Source organism: Miniopterus schreibersii, assembly GCF_964146895.1.
Source record: "Miniopterus schreibersii genome assembly, chromosome: 19".
Taxonomy (NCBI): Eukaryota; Metazoa; Chordata; class Mammalia; order Chiroptera; family Miniopteridae; genus Miniopterus; species Miniopterus schreibersii.
In genome coordinates, this window is record NC_138119.1 from 741,665 (window position 1) to 759,896 (window position 18,232).

Below are 18,232 nucleotides of genomic sequence, written 5' to 3' on the forward strand. Positions count from 1 at the left end.
AGAGTGACACAAGCCCTCCCGTGTAACTTGCATCTAGACTCTCGGATGTTCAACAGGACGCCTCAGAGCCTGTATCATTACCGTTACTATCGTTACGACTTTGCCGAGCTTTCGGGGGGGATGTGCAGACACCCTGATCCTTCGCTCCTCACTTTTTCTAAAAATGTGTCAACAAAAGAACTTCCAAACAGATAGGAAAGTCCTGTAAGCGTCTGCGTGAGCCACATTTTCGAGGACTTGCCCGGAAGCAAGCTCTCAGTGGGTTGAGAAAATGCTCCAGAGAGTGGCGGCTCCGCAGTTTATTTTATTAGTCAAGGGAGCCGTAAGGAGGCTGCGGGAAATCCAGGGGCGGTGGGTGAAGGCAGGAGGCGGCGGAGCCGCGAAACCCTAGGACTGGAAACAAAGCAAAACGAGAGACCCTCCTCTTCCGTTGGCAGCGACAGGAAGGCTGGCATTTGGCATTTACAGCATGTGGAGAGGGCAGGCGGGCAGCGAGGTCACAGAGAGGGAGGGTCCTGTGGTCTCGGCCCCGGTGCCTGGCGTTGTGCCCTGAGACGGTCTAGGAAAGAAAATCACTGACATCTCAGGGCCTCGTCTTCCCAGGTGGGCGAGGACGGTGGGCGGGCTCCCTCGGGGAGAGGCTGGTCTTTGCTGAGGAGGCTGCGGGCTGGGAGAGACTGGCCGCCACCGGCCCAGGCGGGTGCCCACGACCAGGTCACCCGGGCATTGAGCCAGTCGCGTTTTCAAGTGGAAGGACGTGCGCATTAGACAGTCTCCACACCAGCAGGCTAACGCTGGCGCCTTAGCTGATGCCGTTGGACATACGTTCTAGCTGCATTTTTTGCCTGGTGTCCCAGTGTCGTGCTTTTCCTGGCCCCAGATCCAAGCCAGGACCGTGACTGCTCATAGGTGTCATGATTAAAAAATAATACCACCTCCATCTTTCTTTATAAAAGTACATTCCACGTCAAGGTATATAAATGCTGAATCGCTGTTGTATACCTGAAACTAATGTAATAGTGTATGTCCCCTGTAATTAAAAATACGTTTTAATTATATACTTATATAAATATTCCCTCCATAAAGTAAAAAGCTTGTTATCCTTTGAAGGGGAACTTGAAGAATTTTGTATCTATCTCCTCCAAAACCCTCTGTAATCACGCTTCTTGGGGGAGCACCCCCAAAATAGTCTAACTGTCCAATGGAGGGGAGACTGCACCCCTTCCCTTGCCCATCTCCGTCTACTCCCCGCAGGACGGACAGACGTCTTATTTCTCGCTCTGGCTGCTAAGTGGACAGCAGAGGGCCTCCCGTCCCTGTAAAGGGGCCGGGAGTGTGGGGGGCTAGTCCCGCGGCTGTTCTGTTGAACTGGCCGAGGAAGAACCATGAGCCCCCCCCCGACAGACGGGTGTGGCCTTCACTGCAGAGAGGCCCCGCCCTGGGCGCCGGGACGAGAGCTCGCCCCCCCCCCCAGTCCCCCCACCCGCCCTCGCTCCGCTGCGGGGCCCAGCAGGCCTGCAGACAGGGCGGTGCAGGGCGGTGGCTGCTTCCAGCTCCTGCCCTTCGACGATGCCCACTTGGGGGGAGGCAGGTGAGGGCCGGGGTCACGTGCCGGTCGGTGTCCCCTCAGATTTTCATGAAGTACGGCCGTCAGCGGTGGAAGCTGAAGGGGAAGATCGAGGTCAACGGCAGGCAGAGCTGGGACGGCGAGGAGGCGGTGTTCCTGCCCCTGATCGCCGGGCTCATCTCCATCAAGGTGGGGTGTCTCCCGGCGCCACCCCTGGGTGCCCCACGCTGGGTGCCTGGGCTCCTCCTGCCCCACAGTCCGTGGCGAAGGCGGCACCCTGTCCCCGGGGGTGGTCACAAGGTGGGCTGGGACCACCCCTCCGACGTCAGCTGCGACGCAGAAATAAATGGCGGGCGTTTCCTCCCACCTGCCCCCTCCGCTGTCCTCCAGCACCTTCCCTCTGCCTCCCTTCCTAGGTCACAGAGGTCAAGGGGCTCGCAACCCACCTCCTGGTGGGCAGCGTGACCTGCGAGACCAAAGACCTGTTTGCAGCCCGACCTCAGGTGGTGGCCGTGGACATCAATGACCTCGGCACCATCAAGCTGAACCTGGAGATCGCCTGGTAGTAAGTCACCCTTTTCGGTTTCCTCACATGGAAATAGGTGCGACGGGCAGTGAGGTCACAGGTGGTGGTGGACCCTCAGAACCACCGGGGCCTCGGTGTGGGAGCCGAGGCCGGGCCCCCCCCAGCCCGGCTGGGTCGGCGCCTCCCGGGGCCCCAGGGTCTGTCTGACGCGCTCTCCAGGTGACGTCCACGGGTGGACAAGCCTCTGTGTCGTCACCACTGTCCTTGTCGACGTGTATTTTATAATAGTTCATCCCTCCTTCCTCCTTTCCTACCTGTAAGCAGATTAGGAACTACGTCCTCCAGTGAGCTGATCTAGAAGGAAACTGTCCAACGTGGGCTGTTTGGGCTGAGAAAGATCCTGATTCTCGCTCTGCAGTTTTAGCTGCTTCTCTGTCTTTATCTCCTGCACCTTTCACTGCTCCGGGAAATCTTCAGTGTCCTGACCCCTCCCCCCTCTATTTACTGAAACAGAACTTTCCCAAAGGACAGGAGATACCTTTTGTCAGATCCACGAGCTTAAAAGTGGTTTTCTGACGTCACCCCTGAGGAACGTCCCCATGCCTGGTTCAGCGCTGTGGCTCGCATGTGATACTGCACCCGGGTGTGTCACGGGCCGTCCCACGTGGCGGGGGCGACGCTCAGCGTCTCCTTGACAATACGGAGGTCGGGGTGGGGGGCAGCGGAGACCTGCTGCCTGGCCACTGAAACGGGGCTCACCTGTGACCTCAGCCTTCCCCTTAATTTGCAGTGGGGGGCATCTCAGACACAAGCCCCTCCCTGCTGGCTGACCCGGGACGTGATAGGTGACATCACTGTGGACAGTTATTCCCTCGGTCACGCAAGAGGCTCGTGTCAAGTGACACGCACGAGACTCTATAGCTGTTTTCTTTAGAACCGAACAATAATCTGTTGTTAACAATCCGTGTTGTTCAAGTGTCTGTCCCTGCAAAACTCCAAGTATTTTTACAGATTTCTTCAGCATCTGTGTTGGGGCAAGTGCTCACATGTTTGTATTTCTAATAGTAATGAGAAAGAGTGTCCAGGGAAGCTGTAGGTACCCAGGTAAACTGTAGGTGTCCAGGTAAATTGTACCTAAAGCCCGGATGATATTCGGTGGTCCCTTGGGTGGGTCTGAGACTCAATTTCCTGCTCTACTTCCTTTCATCTTGGCTTATTTTCTGACAAACCGCTTGGCCCAGCCCAGCTGGTTAGAATTTACCCGAGTGAAGTGAGGTCTCCCGGCCTGCGGTCCCCACGCGGGCGACTGTGACAACGGCCTTCACTGGGACCTGCTGTTTTCCAGCCCCTTCGACGTGGAGGACGTGACCCCATCCTCGGGCACCGGGAACAAGGCGGCCGCCCTGCAGAGGCGGATGTCCATCTACAGCCAGGGCACCCCGGAGACGCCCACCTTCAAGGATCACGCCTTCTTCGTAAGTTCAGGGTGGTCCTGGGGTTGAGACGCGGGCCTGAGGCCGCGCTTGCCCTGTGTTTGAAAAGCTTGACCGGCTGCGTTAGGGCGTCTCGGTGACAGTCCCCCCGTGCTGCCGCGGGGACCCCCCCGGCCTCTGCCCTGTGCACACGGCCGGGAGCCCCTGTGTTCCCTGCCCCTCCCCGCCCGCCTGCTGCTTTGATAACACTGCAGACGTCCCCAGACTCCTCTGAGGTCAGCATTTCCTAGAGGCGGGTGTTTTAATCCGACGCGCTTGCCGAGACGCTAACCCGGTGACCTGGTGCTCTCGCTGTCCCCTCCCCGTCTGTCTGTCTCGCTCTGGCTTCGGAAGAGGTGGCTGCAGCCCTCCCCGGACAAGCGCCGGCGGCTGTCGGTCCTGACTGCCTTGCACGACACGCTCTTGGCCAAGCTGCACCGCAGCCGCTCTGTCTGCGACCTGCCCTCGCTCGGGCTGAGGCCCCCGGCCGCGCGCGAGTCCTATGTGAGTGTGCTCGGCCGGCGGCCGCGGGTCTGCTGTGTCTCCTGTTTACCCTGCTCTCTCTCACCGGCCCCGGCGGCCGCTGGCCCGTCCCTGGCGGGGACTCGGGCCTGCGTGCGGCCTGGCTGAGAGGCCGTCTGTCTGTCCGTCTAATCCCCTGCCTTTGTGCTGTGGTTTTCTCCGCTGCAAAGATATCCATGGTGACAAGGTTTTCACTTATAAAATCAAGGCCGTGACACCCGAGGCCAAAGAAGATCTTATGTCCCAAGGTACACGAGGTTGTCAGGGACGGACGCGGGGATTTAAACCTGTCACTAGAGCCGTTCCAGTCAGAGAGGTTCTTAGTCTGGTTTACTGTGGTGTTTGTACCGACTGGTAAAGAAACTAATTCACAGGAATGTGATAGGTGACGTGCGCTGTGTGTGGTGCACAGTATATCACAGGAGATGCACACACACTCACACGTACTCACATACATGTACACACACTCACACACTCACACACACACTCACACTCACACACTCACACACACTCACATGTACACACACTCACACCCACACACACACACACACACACACTCACATGTACACACACTCACACTCACACACACTCACACACACACACTCACACACACACACACACACTCACATGTACACACACTCACACTCACACACACACACACACACACTCACACACACACTCACATGTACACACACTCACACCCACACCCACACCCACACTCACACACACACACTCACATGTACACACACTCACACACACACACACTCACACACACTCACACACACATACACACACACACACTCACACACACTCACACACTCTCACACACACTCACACACACTCACACACACACTCACACACACACTCACATGTACACACACTCACACACACTCACATGTACACTCACACACACTCATACACTCACACACTCACATGTACACACACACACACTCACACACACTCACACACACTCACACACTCACACACACATGCTCACACTCACACACTCACACTCACACCCACAGCTCCTCCTCCCCTACGCTCCCCTCCTACCCTCCCAGGCTGGGCCCAGGGCCCCCTCTTTCTTCCCCAGGAGGTGCCCCTGGCTGGTCCCACCTCCCTGCATCACAGCTGTGATAACACACGTCCCTCTCCTGCCCTCTGATAGTTTGTGCTTCGTCAGTAATGAAAGTGCACATTTACCTGAAACATCAGATCTGGAATCCAAGGGGGAGTGTCCGTGGTGAAGGAGTTGGCCTCGGGCGGCCGGAGAACTGTTTCCCCGGAGCAGCACTGGGCACTTGGCCCCCAGCCGCCCGCAGGGGCCTGTGCAGCATGTAGGAGGGGACCGTCTTGGCTGCCTGGGTACCCCGACCTCTGTCTTCCAGTCCTGCCCGTCCCCCCCACCCGCCACAGCGCCCGACCCACCCGGGGCTGCGTGACCGCCGCCTCGGGTCCAGACGCCCCCACATGCCGGGGTTCGCGGTCCTGGAAGGCAGGGGTCCGGTGGATCAGTTTCCTTTTCCGGTACACGCGACCCAGCTGTGCTTCTGGCCTCGGGTTGTCTGTGGCGTGGTCACAAAATCAGTGCAACATTTCAAGAGTTTGGGACTTGTGGGTAGAGATTTTCAAACAATAATTCATAAAAACTGGAGAACAAAGCATCACATCTTTTGAGTGAAACAGCATGAAGGTCAGTCTTAAGCTAGATGCCAACAGAGGAAAAGCTGGTGCTGTTACCTGTAGCCGTGGCTGCCAAGTAGTGTGAGGCCCTGGGATTCAGGGAACAGGCTCTTTTCCAGGCCCCAGCCTTTCCTTTGGAAAAAATCTGAATACTTCCCCGAGCTTTCGCCTAATCGGCATGGAAAGAGAGGCTTTTAGAGGCTTGTTTTCTTCTGCCAGACGCACACACAAAACCAGCAAATAAAATGCTACTACAATGTAAGTTCTGGTTTTGTGGGGTTTTTAATGTTTTTATTGACTTTTAGAGAGAGGACGGGAGAGGGAGAGAGAGAGAAACATCAACATCGGTCCCCCCCGCTGGAGATCGAGCCAGAACCCCGGGCGTGAGCCCTGACTGGGAATCAAACCGGTGACCTCGGGGTGCATGGACAAAACTCAGTCTGCTGAGCAACACCGTCCGGGCGGAAGTTCTGGGCTTTTTTTTAAAATTGCCTTATTGTTTATCTGGAAACCAGGCGCCAGACGCCTCATCTGCATTTAGGATAATAACAGGACCCCTCTCTCCCGCAGTCCCATCTCCCCGATGACATCTTTGAGAACAGAAAGGCCTCCGAGGAGAAAATGCCACTGTCGCTCAGCTTCAGCGACCTGCCCAACGGGGACTGTGCCCTCCCCTCCAGCCCAGCCAGCTCCCTCCCCAGCACGTGCCCGGCCAACCCCGAAATCACCATCACCCCCGCGGAGCTGCCCCAGGGCGGCCTGGGCTCCCAGAGCGAGGGCACAGACGACTCCAGCTCAGCATCTTCCGGAAGCTCCTCAGCCGGTGGCCCGGGGCCCAAGCCGCCCCTGGAGGAGGAAGACGCCGAGGGGCCCCAGGGAGCCGAGGCCGAAGCCCGCCGAGTGCCCGAAGGGGCCGGGGCCGGACGCCTGTACCTCGAGAAGGACGTGGCGGAGGCTCTTCTGCGGGAGTCAGACGAGGCCTCGGAGCTCAAGCCCGTGGAGCTGGACACCTTCGAAGGCAACATCACGAAGCAGCTGGTCAAGAGGCTGACCTCGGCCGAGGTGCCGGCCACCACGGAGAGGCTGCTGTCCGAGGGCTCGGTCAGCGGAGAGTCGGAAGGCTGCCGGTCCTTCCTGGACGGCGGCCTGGAGGACGCGTTCCACGGGCTCTTCCTTGCGCTGGAGCCTCATAAAGAGCAGTACCAGGAGTTTCAGGATCTGAACCAGGAGGTCATGCATTTGGACGACATTCTCAAAGTAAGTCCTCGTCAGGGACACTGGGGGGGGTTGGAGAGAGGTCCTCTAGGCCGACATTCTGTTTACAATAGTGTGTCTTTATCATCACAGATCAATACACAATCACCACTTAAGTGGCATTGATTTTTATCACCAGCAGCGAGTGTCCATTTCTATTTTCCTGCCGACAGATGAGCTTAACTAACATGATTGGTCGTTAAATTAACTGCTGTAAAGCAGGGGCGGGGAACCTCTTTTCTGCCAAGGGCCCTTTGGATATTTAAAGCATCATTCTCGGGCCATATAGAATTATCAACGTGCAAATTAGCTTTGAAAAAAGCTCCTGTATTTATTGACTTTCAAGTCCCTCCTGCGGTTGCCTTGGCAGGACCAGACGGCCCACGGGCCGGATGTGCCCCCTCCCTGTTCTACAGGGTGTCAAAGCTTATTTGGTCCCAAAGTTCTTAATCCCAAGTGTGACATGGTGGCACTGGGACCACCATAATCTCACTGAGAGGTGACTGGAGAGCGTCCCTCCAGCGGATGCCGGGGAACTCGAGCCGGGCTGAAGTCAGAGCCAGCGGCCTGGATGAGCGGGCCCCCGGCATCTCCTCCCACAGGTTTAAATAACACACTGCCCAAGAGGACAGACTGGGAATTTCCGTCCCAGATCCCACGGCCACTCTTCGTGTTCTCTGCCTGTTCACTCAGACTTATGTCACCATAGAGAAGAGAGCTGGGGCCCTTTTTCTTGAAAGAGCCATTCTTTGGGGATCTGTTCTTGAAAATAAGGTGCCCGTCCTGAAACGCGGCCTCCCCGGCTCCATCGGAGGGACATTTCCGAGGCTTTTCTGACCTTGGCCACGCCGACCTGGCTCTGGGAGGGGGCCGTGCCCAGGGCAGGTGATAATTCCCGGTCTCCCTGCCCACGTCCTCTGCGGCTCACGACGGACTGATGCCCCCGCGGGCAGCTGCTCCGAATCTGCTCTCTGCCAAACACATCGGCTCACGGCTCATGCACGGGGATGCTTGTCCCGAATCCTGGCGACAGCATCTCCTGTCCCCCTGCAAGCTCCATCCACACCGCTGACCACCTCTGCGCAGTGGGCAACAGCCTTCAATTTAAAGAGCTAAGACGCCCTTGACCCCACCTACAGCCAGTGCTGTAAAGAACCACAGCGGTGCCCTGGCCGGTGTGGCTCAGCGGTTAGAGCGTCGGCCTGCGAACTGAAGGGTCGAGGGTTCGATTCCTGGTCGGGGCACATGCCTGGGTTTCGGGCTCCATCCATCCCCAGTGGGGGGCGTGCAGGAGGCAGCTGATTGATTTTTCTCTCTCAAAATGAACTTTTAAAATCTTAAAAAGAGGGAAGGAAGGAAGGAAGGAAGGAAGGAAGGAAGGAAGGAAGGAAGGAAGGAAGGAAGGAAGGAAGGAAGGAAGGAAGGAAGGGGGGGCGGTGACGACAGCCCTTATTTCCAGGCACCCAGGGTGCTAAGCAGTTCAAGCCACCAGCAAACAGCAAGTCACCCCTCAGTCCTAGAAGAGCCTGGTGGTCACGGTTTCCCTCCAGCGTCACCTGAGTCTGCTGTTGTTCCCAGACCCCCCTGCTGCCTGCCTGGTCGTGATGGGTATTTAAACGCACCCACGCGAGGCTCCTGATCAAGTTCTGCAGACGCCAAGCGTAGGGAAGACGACCGGTCGTGGGCGGTGGCTCCTTCTCGGCCCCGGAGGCTGCACAGGGCGTCCAAGCTGAGGTCTGGGGCGAGGGCTCTGTGTCCAGCCAGGGCTCAGGCATCGGCTGGACGAAGCTCTCTCTTTTCCCTTCACGTTCCTAGGATGCTTGACACGTTGAGGAACTCGATGCTGCCCCCCGGAGACCACTGAGGGTGAAGGAGCAGCTCTGCTGTAAAGCACGTGCGCCCTGCCCTCGGGCGTCAGGCGGGCGCTGCAGGGCCCCTGCTGCCCTGTCACGAAGTCGGCCAGGTGGCCGCCGACCGGCAGGACTTGAGAACCCTTGAATATCAGGAAGCACCTCTCCGCCCCCTGCCCGGAGCAGCGGCCGTTATCTGTCTGATGCCCGTGTGTCCGTCCAGCACCGTAGGGTTTTCCAGGCCGGGTCAGGGAGGTGACGGGACGAGTCCCTTCACGGGCTGAGCTGCCCAGGAAGCGGCTCTGCCGCTCACGGTGTCCGCCGTCCATTCCTCCTCGACGCGCGAGGAAAGTCGCACGCTGTGAATGTAGGTGGATCTTCAGGGCGACTGGCCCGCGAGCGAGGCTGAGCGAGGGAGCCGCGTCAGAGCCGGGCCAGCCTGGAGCTCCTGACTCGGGAAGACGCCGCGGGGACCTGGAGACTGTTCCTGTCCCGCACCCGGTCCCTGGGCCCGCGGCTCTCGCCGTTCGCACCGGGTTGTATTTTACTCGGGGCTGAGCTCCAGGCAGAAGGACACGGCAGCTCTTTCCCAAGATTGTAATCTATGTTTTTTAACTTTTTGTTATAAAAATTTCAAACAGAACTAGAGGGAATATGTAACGGATCCCAGGTGCCCCCGCCGGCTTCCGCCGCTCGTCTCGGCCTGTGGTGTCGCCGGTCCTCCGACCTGCCTGCTTCTCTCTGCAGTATTTTGGAACAAATCCCAGCCATTGTGCCATTGGATTCATGGTGGTTCTTCTTTTTTTAATACGAAGATTTTTAATGTATTTGTTTTTTAATGCCAATAAAATAAAATAAAACGAAAGCTGGACACAAAGACAGTGTGGCCTGTTCCTGTTGGTGGGAGCGGGTGCCGTGTCCCCGTCCTCGGGAGCTGTCGACCGTGTCCCCCTCGGGGATGGTGGCGTGTCCCCGGGGGTGCTGACGTGTCCGGTGCCTCTGCCTTCGCAGTGCAAGCCCTCGGGAAGCCGCAGCTCGCCCTCCAGCCTGAGTCTGACGGTGGAGAGCGCTCTCGAGAGCTTTGACTTCCTGAACACGTCCGACTTCGATGAGGACGACCCCGAGGAGGGTGGCCCCGCGGGAGGCGGCGCCGACTCGGTGTTTTCAGACACGGAGACGGAGAAACACAGGTAGGCCTCGGCGTGCGCCGGTTTCTCCGCAGACCTCCCTGCGAGGCGCGTGGCCGTCTCCGCAGCCCAGTGGGTCTCTGTGGGGATCGAGCTGGTCGGTCCCCGTGTCAAAGCCGGGCCTGAGCCCCGGCACACAGCTCCCTAGACCCCGAGGAAGGGCGGCTGGCCCTGGCACAGCATCTCTGGCCTCCTCGCACCCAGATTCATTCTAGAATAAAATAACAGCCCGGCCAGCGTGGCACAGCGGTTGAGCGTCACCTATGAACCAGGAGGTCAGGGTTGGATTCCCGGTCAGGGCACTTGCCCGGGTTTCGAGCTCGATCCCCATCGGGGGCGTGCGGGAGGCGGCCGATCCATGACTCCCATCGTTGATGTTTCTGTCTCTCCCTCTCCTTTCCTCTCTCTGAAATCAATTAAAAAAACATATTTAGAATTAAATACTAAATACAACAGATTTATTTTTCAATGCAAGTGCCCATCGGAATGGAACTGTGGGCGGTTCAGCCAAGAGGCTTCAGCAAAGCCTGGAGGCGGAGGAAGCTGCGCCTGCAGCGAGCCCAGCGCCCGCCGCGCTTTTGTCCCGAGTGGAATTTTGTGTCTCGTTGGCAGCTTCCCTCCCTCCTTTCTTCAAGTAGGACCTGACGGAGGCCAGGAAACCGCCTCGGCAGGCTATTCCTTAGCGGCACTGCTCCTGGGAGGCCAGGAACACAAGGACAGTTTAATCCTGGGGCGCTGGGCAGGTCCCTCATTGAAACTTTCAGAGACTTTTTAGCGACACCCTTGGCACGTGGTTCTTGTGCTGAGAACCCCGGAAGCAATTTTTTTTTTTTTTGCCTGATTTATTTAACATCAGGCAAACCGGCAGCCGGGCCGAGCTGAGACGGCGTTGTTGAGAGGCAGCGGGATTCCCGGGCAGGTGGCCCTGCTGGGGACCTGATGGGAGCCGTGTCGAGTTGGCCCGTGGCTCACCTGTCGCTCCCCTTCCTGCTTCCAGTTACCGGTCGGTTCACCCGGAGGCCAGGGCGCACCTGAGCGAGGCGCTGACGGAGGACACGGGCGTGGGGACGAGCGTGGCGGGCAGCCCCCTCCCGCTGACCACGGGGAACGAGAGCCTGGACATCGCGATCGTCAGGCACCTCCAGCAGTGCACCCAGCTCGTGCAGGTGGGGCCGCTGCCCGCGTCGCGGTTTAGCGCCCGGGCGGTTGACGCCCCGGAGAGTGGGCCTTTTTGGGGTTTTTTTTTTTAGTTTTTCCAGGGAGATGAGAACAGTCCTGCTTTCCTTTGAGCCACGGCAAAAACCCCAGTGGTCAGGCCCATCCTCCCGACACCCGGGTTTCCTGTCGTAAAACCCAGACCTTCAGACCCCACGCGCTGGCAGGGAAATATGGTTGGCTCTCCCCTTCACATCCTCTGATAACAGATGGAACAATGTGATTAAGAAAAAGGAGGAATGTGCTTTCCGCATCTACAAATGGACTTTGAAAGCCGGTGTTGCCCTGGCTGGGTTTGCTCAGTGGTTACAGCGTCCGCCCTCGGGCCAAAGGGTCGAGGGTTTGATGCCCGGTCAAGAGCATGCCCCTGGGCTGCAGGTTTGATCCCTGGCCCTGGTCAGGGCGAGTGCGGGAGGCAGACCATCGACGTGTCTCTCACATCGATGTTTCTCTCTCCCTCCCCCCCCTTTCCAAAAAAAAAAAAAAAAATCAATGGAAAAAATATCCTTGGGTCAGGATTCAAAAAAATTTTTAAAAAAAGGAAGCCAGTGTTATTGAACATACGCGGATATGAACGCGTCCCAGCAGTTCCCCACCACCTGGGGAGCTAAAAGCCAAATGCTGTCGATCTTGGCCGAGTGCTGGTTAGCAAGGGGAGGGAGCAGTCACAGGCCCTCACATCCCCGGCCGTCGCCCTGGGGCACCGCGCGGCTTCCTTCTCTCTCGAGGCCGCAGCAGTGCAAAGCGCAGTCTGAAACTTGTTGCAGGAAGGGCTTCAGTCGCCTTGAGCAGAGCCCCCCCACCTGCTTCCAGCTGCCTCCGCCCCGGCCCCCCCGGCCCCCCCGGCCCCCGGCCCCCGGGCTGGTCCTCCCTCCGTCCTGCTCGGCCTCCAGCCGAGAGGTGCGGGGGAACAGACGGAGTGAAAGCAAAGGAGCAGTGGTTTCGGGGCTGGGCCGGTCAGGAAGGGCCGGGAAAGGAGCGCCGTGGACCCCATAATGGAGACGGGGCTCTTGTTTTTGTCAGCAAATCGTCTTCTCGAGCAAAACCCCCTTTGTGGCGAGAAGCCTCCTTGAGAAGCTGTCCAGGCAAACCCAGGTGGTGGAGAAGCTGGCGGCCGTGAGTGAGGAGAACATGGGGAACATCAGCTCTGTCGTGGACGGTGAGTCCCCCCGAGGACCACGCTGTTCCAGGCGGCAGTGACACCCCCGCCCCGCCCCAGTCTGCTCGCTGCCCCGTCAGGACAGGAGGCGGGAAGCGTGCACAGCCCTCCCGCGTGGCTCGGTGCTGAGGGTCGTCCAGGCACCAGGAGATCGGGGTTCGATTCCCGGTCGGGGCACGTGCCCGGGTTGCGGGCTCGATCCCCAGCTGGGGGCGTGCAGGAGGCAGCCGGTCAATGACTCTCATCATTGATGTTTCCATCTCTCCCTCTCCCTTCTTCTCTAAAGTCAATAAAAACACATTTTTTTGAATAAAAAGCACTCACACTGTCCCCAGAGCCGTGTGATCTCACAGCACCCGCTTCAGCCTCAGAGTCACCCCACCCACCTCTCCTGCAGGGGCCCCGGGTCCAAGCCCCGCCCCGCCCCCGTCCATCTCCTGGGCCTCACGGGGCTGCCCTTCCTCCCAGCCATCCCAGAATTCCACAAGCAGCTGTCCCTGCTGTCCTTCTGGACCAAGTGCTGCGGCCCGGCGGGCGTGTACCACAGCTCGGCGGACAGGGTGGTCAAGCAGCTGGAGGCCACCTTCGCCAGAGCCGTCAACACAGACTACCCAGGGCTGGCCGACCCGGGTGAGCACAGCGGGGGGAGGCGGGCTCTGTCTCCGGGTCCCCGGCGTGTCCCCGGCAGTGGGCCCCGACGCCAGGCTTCCCCTCCAGAGAAAGCATCATCCGCTCAGACCTAAGAAAACAGCCCTGGCCGGTTTGGCTCCATGGTTAGAGCGTCAGACTGTGGGCTGAAGGGTCCGGGTTTGATTCCGGCCAAGGGCATTTCCTCGGTTGCAGGCTCGATCCCCAGCCCTGGTTGGGGCGCATGCAGGAGGCAGCCATTCGATGTGTCTCTCCCTCCCACTCTCTGAAAAGCAATGAAAAAAGTATCCTCAAGTGAAGATTAAAAAAAAAAGAGAGACCTAAAGAAACAGACCTAGCACAATAAAAAAAATGAATGAATGAGTGGTCATGTTTCTTAAAAGCAGCCTCGAATCTTCTCTTCCCCAACAGTGTTCCGGACCCTGGTGTCCCAGATCCTGGACCGGCCAGAGCCCCTGCTGCCCTCCAGCCTCTCCTCGGAGGTGGTCACCGTCTTTCAGTATCACAGCTACTTCGCCAGCCACGGAGTGAGCGACCTGGAGAGCTACCTGCGCCAGCTGGCCAAGCAAGGTGGGCCTGCTCCCTGGCCGCACGGTGTCAAGGACTCTTACTGAGTGGCCCCGGCCTCCCTCCGGCGTAGTTGCTAGTGTCCACTGTGTGAAGGACGCGGCTCCGTCGATGGGGCAGGAACTTAGCTCCTGTTTCCTGCCTGCACCGGCCACACACACTTACCCTGATGTTTCTGGGGCTAACGGAGCCCGTGCTGGACGTGTAGGCAGGGATCAGCCCCTTCCTCAGTCCTGGGACATGGTCAGTTTGTCCAAATGAGACTCATAACCCTTTTTTTTCTTTATTTCCCACCTGAGGATATTTTCTCCATTGATTTTTAGGGAGAGTGGGAGGGAGGGAGGAGAGAGAAACATCAACGTGAGAGACTCAATTGGTTGCCTCCCGCACGTGCCAGGGATCAAACTGGATTGACCCACAGCTCAGGTGTGTGCCCTTGACCAGAAATCAAACCTGAAACCCTTTGGTCCGCAGGCCGACACTCTAACCACTTAGCAAAACTGGCCAGGGCTAAACCCTATCCTTTTATTTTTATTTTTATCATATGTCTTCATATTCTAACCGGCTACCTGGCTCCCACCGGGGCCCAGTTGCCTGAGTCCGACAGGGAGGAGGCAGAGGTGGGTCCCTCCAGGTTAGGGCTTTGCCAGGTGGAGGGGCGAGAAGGCAAGTTTGCTGTAAGGAGCGTTGGCCTGAAAGCCCTTCACTGCGTATTTTCACAGTTGAGCGTTTAGTTCACCTGAAAGTTATTTTCACAGCCATTATGCTCTGAAGGCCACGCTCCCTCCCTCCTGGGACAGTTGCCTTAATTCCGTTATTGCGATCACCTGTCCCGCTCCCACTCGCTGGAAACCTCCCGGGGTCCCAGGCGGACTGCTCACGACGCTCGGGTCTGTGGTGTGGGTGCACCTGTTGCAACGCGCCCCTCACCCTGCGGCGTCCTCTCCAGTCTCCGTGGTGCAGACGCTGCAGTCCCTGCGAGAGGAGCAGCTGCTCCAGGCGGTCAGCGGCCTGCCGGCCCAGCAGGAGGTGCTCCGGACGCTGGCTCTGCTCCTGACCGGGGGCGACAGGGGCGTCGGCCGGGCCGTGAGGCTGTACCTGGAGGCCGCCTCCGGAAACCAGCATTTCAGGGAGAAGGTAGGCTGCAGAGTCGGGGCCTCCAGCCCGAAGCCGCTTCCTTTCCTGTCGCCTGCTGTTACGATTTCGCCATTTTTCTTCTATAAAAATACTTTGCACCCTGGCCGTGTGGCTCGGTTGGTTGGGTGGGATCATCCACCCAAAGGCTGAGGGTCCGTTTCCGGGTCGGGGCGCATACGGGAGACAAGCCGTGTCTCCCTGTCTCTCCCCTCCCAGCCCCCATTCCTTGCTCTCTACGTCCCCTGAAAACTGGACTCATAACTTTGCATCTTTCAACTTTATAGTCCTCAGGGTCCATGACCTGGCACAAGATAAAGGATCAGTCTATTTAATAACAAAAAAAAGCCAGCTCTTTAGTAAACATGAATTTCAATGGACTTTTTGGCTCTGAAGCCAATGTAAAATGTCTTGTTTTACTGCCAGTCTGTCTCAGGCAGTGAAACTAAAACCGACACGTTCCCCTGACCCTGCGAAGCCCAGTGCGCTCACACTGCCCTTCCTCCCGCCAGGCCTTGCTCTACTACTGTGAAGCCCTGTCGGCCAGCGACCTGCAGCTGCAGAAGGCGGCCTGCCTGGCGCTTCAGAGTCTGCAGGTGAGGCCGCCGGGGCCTGAGCCCTGCGCTGCGTGTGTCTCGGGCACGGGACTGAGCCTGCGGAGGGACAGCTTCCGGGGGGGTGCGCAGTGCCTGGGTTAGTGGCGTCGCTCATCTCCTCTGTGCTGCACATTAGCTCGCAGTCCTTTCTTTTAAGCAGTAACTAAACGTGACTTTGGTTAAAGCCCGTACGTTTGGGAAAACGGTCACGTTTTCGTTTGCCTCTGGGTCAGCGCTAGGAAAGCGTGTCTTATCCCAAAAGACGGGGGACGTGATGAATTACCATGGAGCCTTGTGTCCAAACTTAGCAGGGCCACGTAAACTATGCAGAGAACTAAAATTTATGTGTCGGTCGATCCCAGACCGTTCGCTCACCGTGACCGGTTTTCGCTGAGCAGCTCGGGCTTAGCCGTGTCGGAGGGAGGTGCTCCTGGAGCCGACGTGGGGGTGAAACAGCCGAGAGTTCCCAACGTTAGCGAGTTCACCTTCCAGTCGGCAAGATTTAATGTTTCACCGACCTTGGTCACAAACAATAGGACTGGCCACTCCGAGGAAAGAAAGGGAAGGTCCCAGCCCGGGGCTGGCTGAAGTCTCCGAGGGGCTGGGGGGGCTGGGAGAAAGGGCTTAAAGCCTCAGAGAAAAAGCAGACGACCTGTGAAGAGAAACAGCTCTGGGAACTTTGCTTCCTTCTTACTTGGTCCAAAGTTTACCTCTCCCTGGCCAGGAGCCTGGGTTCTTTACACGGGTGCCCTCCTGGCCTGGGTGGCATGTCAGTGACAGCGGCCGGGACACTGGATCGGGGCAGGGCGCAGTGATCTCCGTCTGCTCTGTGGCCACAGTACAAGCTGTGGTTCTAACCTCTGGTGTACCCCACGTCTGGGAGCACGACTGCGGCCTCAGGCTCTTCCGTGATCCGAGCATGGGCCCGAAGCTCTCCACGTGGCCTCCGAAGGCCTTGGCTTGGCTCTGTCACAAGCTGCTCCCCCTGCTGAGGATTTATTTCCTTCCCACCCCCAAACACACACACCCCCACTCCCACATGCCCACGGACCAACTCCAAGTACTAACTTCCTGGCCCTTCCTCCAGGGAGACTTCCCCGACCAGACCCGGCTCAGCCTGTCGCTCACTGTCGTGCTCACTGGGCCAGTTTAAGTCTGTCCCCCCGTCGACCATAAAGTCCTGGGGCCACGGCCTGCGTGCTGCCTGCAGAGAGCTCCGTGGCCGAGGGAGGAGCAGGAGGATTCAGTCCCTCACCTTGTCCTCTCGTTTGGCTAAATCAGAAGCTGAGTCCTGGGGGCTGCTCTGGAAGCAGAGAGAGACGGTGGAAAGAACGACGAGAAGTGGATTCTTTTTGGGGAGCAGGCTGGCGCTCCCCTTCCTAGGCCAGGTCCTCTGAGAAATGGGAGGTTAGCCGAGCGGGGCTCCCGCGAGCACAGGCCTGGCCTGCGCCCCGGGAAGTTGACTCCGGCTCCTAGAGTGGCGCCCGGGGGTCCATCCGAGCTCCCGACACTGCGCTGGGTGGGGCCCGGGGAGAGGCGGCTCTGCAGGCCCCACCGGCTCTGAGATGCTGCGTCCCCGCAACCCCGGACGAATGGGAGACCCGAGGTGAACCGCCCTCTCCCTGTAGGCCACCGAGAGCATCAAGATGCTGGTGACGCTGTGTCAGTCCGACGTGGAAGAAATCAGAACCGTGGCCTCCGAGACCCTCCTGTCTCTGGGTGAGTGTTTTCACAGTTGTTTACTTTTCACTCTTAAACGCAACTGTCAGGAGCTTTGTGTGAACTGTTGTAGGGATGTCCCCCACGTTCGCACTCATATTCGCTCACACGCACGCACACGCGCACTCACACGCGCACTCACACGCTCACACCCAGCACGCGCACTGGTCAGGCTCCACGTCTCGCCAGCTCCTGTTCCAGCGTCCGGATGCTGAGGGCTGAGGGCTGGGACCCTTCTGGGTGGCTCCTCAGCCTGGGCAGCGTTTTTGAATCAAGAGCCTGGAAGTCAAACCACAGTCAGGAGTCCAGGTGGAGATGCCAGGTCAGGGTTGGCACTGCCTGGAGGACAGTGATTGGCTGAGGTTCCGGAGGCATTAAAACTCCGCATAAAAAGAATATAAATAGTTGTGATAAATACCTTCACTGCTGCAGCAGCCCCCAAGGAGTAAAAACAATGCCCCTGGACGTCCTCAACTGTAATCGGTGAATGACAACAGTTAGAAAAAGGCCACCTCGTTCGACTCTGGCGGCTTAGCCAGGTCACGGAGGATCCCCCGCATTGATCACCCCGTGAGCACCGCCTTGTTGGCGTTTTTCCTCAGTTACGGCTTAATACGGCATTTTGCTTTTCTTCACAACGAAGTCCCGACTGAGCACAGCCAGTTATTTCCACCTTAGTCTCTGTTAAAGGAACAAAAGCTTCTGATCGCCCGTCATCTATATGTCATTCCCCATTTTCCGATAATATTTTTAAAAGAGGAAAAATGGAATAAAATAGGCAAATAATTTGCAAATACACGTTGGCTGTTCAAGACGGTCCCACCCACAAACTGGGTGGTAATGTCACCACGTCCACATGGCACACAGCAGTGTTTTGGCTGAAGCGTGAAAGCCTAGATTTGACTTTCATGAAGATCATCGAGACGTGCCAATGTACAATGAACAAAAGTAAAAGTTAGCTCTGGCCGGCGTGTCGCAGGCGTTCGAGCATCGTCCTGTGCACCAAAAGGTCGCTGGTTCGATCCCGGCACAGGCCCGGGTTGCGGGTTCAGTCCCCAGTAGGGGGCGTGCAGGAGGCAGCCAGTCAGTGTTTCCCTCTCTCTTCCTCTCTCTCTAAAAAGCAACTAAAAAAG

General features: G+C 58.0%; 1 protein-coding gene across 8 annotated transcripts in view; it reads left to right on the plus strand.

The window, feature by feature from the left end:
- Positions 1-18,232, plus strand: part of RIPOR2 (RHO family interacting cell polarization regulator 2) — a gene marked incomplete at its 5' end in the record, with an annotated part of 81,674 nt that overhangs the window by 61,371 nt on the left and 2,071 nt on the right. For 3 of the 8 annotated variants that reach the window (XM_081121131.1, XM_081121132.1, XM_081121133.1), the window contains 13 exons: positions 1,631-1,756; positions 1,984-2,132; positions 3,439-3,568; positions 3,920-4,069; positions 6,341-7,027; positions 9,886-10,064; positions 11,059-11,227; positions 12,300-12,435; positions 12,904-13,065; positions 13,495-13,653; positions 14,600-14,787; positions 15,297-15,380; positions 17,009-17,099. In XM_081121131.1, coding sequence (XP_080977257.1) covers positions 1,631-1,756; positions 1,984-2,132; positions 3,439-3,568; positions 3,920-4,069; positions 6,341-7,027; positions 9,886-10,064; positions 11,059-11,227; positions 12,300-12,435; positions 12,904-13,065; positions 13,495-13,653; positions 14,600-14,787; positions 15,297-15,380; positions 17,009-17,099 — 2,410 coding nt within the window. Of the gene's footprint in view, positions 1-1,630; positions 1,757-1,983; positions 2,133-3,438; positions 3,569-3,919; positions 4,070-6,340; positions 7,028-8,839; positions 9,750-9,885; positions 10,065-11,058; positions 11,228-12,299; positions 12,436-12,903; positions 13,066-13,494; positions 13,654-14,599; positions 14,788-15,296; positions 15,381-17,008; positions 17,100-18,232 lie in introns of those variants that run through there. The other 5 variants (XM_081121134.1, XM_081121135.1, XM_081121136.1 and 2 more) reach the window with 2 other exon arrangements.